Source organism: Oncorhynchus mykiss, unplaced genomic scaffold (genome assembly GCF_013265735.2).
Source record: "Oncorhynchus mykiss isolate Arlee unplaced genomic scaffold, USDA_OmykA_1.1 un_scaffold_300, whole genome shotgun sequence".
Classification (NCBI taxonomy): domain Eukaryota; kingdom Metazoa; phylum Chordata; class Actinopteri; order Salmoniformes; family Salmonidae; genus Oncorhynchus; species Oncorhynchus mykiss.
Genome location: NW_023493750.1, coordinates 95,001 through 97,500, shown reverse-complemented (window position 1 = coordinate 97,500; position 2,500 = coordinate 95,001). Strand labels below are relative to the sequence as shown.

The 2,500-nt window shown below is 38.7% G+C and overlaps 1 protein-coding gene across 1 annotated transcript in view; it reads left to right on the top strand.

Moving 5' to 3' along the window:
* Window positions 1-2,500, top strand: part of LOC110514272 (adhesion G protein-coupled receptor L3-like) — a 165,673-nt gene that overhangs the window by 71,757 nt on the left and 91,416 nt on the right. Inside the window, exon 3 of the mRNA XM_036973729.1 lies at window positions 1,166-1,275. Within this exon, the coding sequence (XP_036829624.1) occupies window positions 1,166-1,275 (110 nt within the window). The remainder of the gene's footprint in view (window positions 1-1,165; window positions 1,276-2,500) is intronic.

Below are 2,500 nucleotides of genomic sequence, written 5' to 3'. Positions count from 1 at the left end.
ACACATGTTGACAGGCAGTGTCCATGTTGTTGTCTAGGTAACAGAGAACACATGTTGACAGGCAGTGTCCATGTTGTTGTCTAGGTAACAGAGAACACATGTTGACAGGCAGTGTCCATGTTGTTGTCTGTGAAACAGAGAACACACATGTTGACAGGCAGTGTCCATGTTGTTGTCTAGGTAACAGAGAACACATGTTGACAGGCAGTGTCCATGTTGTTGTCTAGGTAACAGAGAACACATGTTGACAGGCAGTGTCCATGTTGTTGTCTAGGTAACAGAGAACACATGTTGACAGGCAGTGTCCATGTTGTTGTCTGTGAAACAGAGAACACACATGTTGACAGGCAGTGTCCATGTTGTTGTCTAGGTAACAGAGAACACATGTTGACAGGCAGTGTCCATGTTGTTGTCTAGGTAACAGAGAACACATGTTGACAGGCGGTGTTCATGTTGTTGTCTATGAAACGGAGAACACGTTGACAAGGAGTTTCATGTTGTTGTCTAGGTAACAGAGAACACATGTTGACAGGGAGTGTCCATGTTGTTCTCTAGGTAACAGAGAACACATGTTGACAGGGAGTTTCATGTTGTTGTCTAGGTAACAGAGAACACGTTGACAGGAAGTTTCATGGTGTTGTCTTGGTAACAGAGAACACATGTTGACAGGGAGTTTCATGTTGTTGTCTTGGTAACAGAGAACACATGTTGACAGGGAGTTTAGTTATTATGTTTATGTATGTCTGTGTAGTGTCATGTTGACCTTGACCAGGTGTTGTTACTCTGTTGTGTCAGTGTCCAGGTGAAACAACTGTACCCAGTGTGTGTGTGTATACACGTTCTGATGTTTACCTGTTGTTGTTGTTGTTGTTGTTGTTGTTGTCTCCAGGTGTAACAACCGTACCCAGTGTGTGTGTGTCTGTATACACGTTCTGATGTTTACCTGTTGTTGTTGTTGTTGTTGTTGTTGTTGTCTCCAGGTGTAACAACCGTACCCAGTGTGTGTGTGTGTCTGTATACACGTTCTGATGTTTACCTGTTGTTGTTGTTGTTGTTGTTGTTGTTGTTGTTGTTGTCTCCAGGTGTAACAACCGTACCCAGTGTGTCGTGGTAGCTGGACCTGATGTTTACCTGTTGTTGTTGTTGTTGTTGTTGTTGTCTCCAGGTGTAACAACCGTACCCAGTGTGTTGTGGTAGCTGGACCTGATGTCTTCCCTGACCCCTGTCCTGGAACATACAAATACCTGGAGGTTCAGTACGAGTGTGTCCCCTACAGTAAGTACTACACTATACTATACCATACATACTATACTATACTATATGATACTGTACTATACTGCAGTATGAGTGTGTCCCCTACAGTAAGTACTACACTACACATACTATACTATACTATACTATACCATACTACACTATACATACTATACTATACTATACTATACTGCAGTACGAGTGTGTCCCCTACAGTAAGTACTACACTATACATACTATACTATACTATACGGCAGTATGAGTGTGTCCCCTACAGTAAGTACTACACTATACATACTATACTATACTATACTATACTGCAGTACGAGTGTGTCCCCTACAGTAAGTACTACACTTTACATACTATACTATACTATACTATACTACTATACTACTACACTGCACCGCACTATACTATGCTATATGATACTATACTATACTGCAGTACAAGTGTGTCCCCTACAGTAAGTACTACACTATACCTACTATACTGTACTATACTATACTATACTACTATACTACTACACTGCACCGCACTATACTATGCTATATGATACTATACTATACTGCAGTACAAGTGTGTCCCCTACAGTAAGTACTACACTATACCTACTATACTGTACTATACTATACTATACTAATATACTACTACACTACACTGCACTATACTATGCTATATGATACTATTATATACTGCAGTACAAGTGTGTCCCATACAGTATGTGCTACACTATACTATACTCTACTATACTATACTACAGTATGAGGTGCCCCCCTACAGTAAGTACTACTATAAACTACTTTATTACTACACATTATAACATGGTACTATATTAGGTAATCATATTATACTATATTGTATATGTATCATACTATGATTTGCATCTGCTATAGTTTTTACTTTGGGGAATACTTATGAAACTCAGGTACACTATCCAACAATACTATACTGTATACTGTGGGAAATACTGATGGAACTCATGTACTCCATACAACAATATTATACTATATAATGTGGGAAATACTGATGGAACTCATGTACTCCATACAGCAATATTATACTAAATATTGTGGGAAATACTGATGGAACTCATGTACTCCATACAACAATATTAGATTATAAACTGTGGGAAATACTGATGGAACTCATGTACTCCATACAACAATATTATACTATAAACTGTGGGAAATACTGATGGAACTCATGTACTCCATACAACATTGTTTTTTGACAGTAAAATGTTTCCAT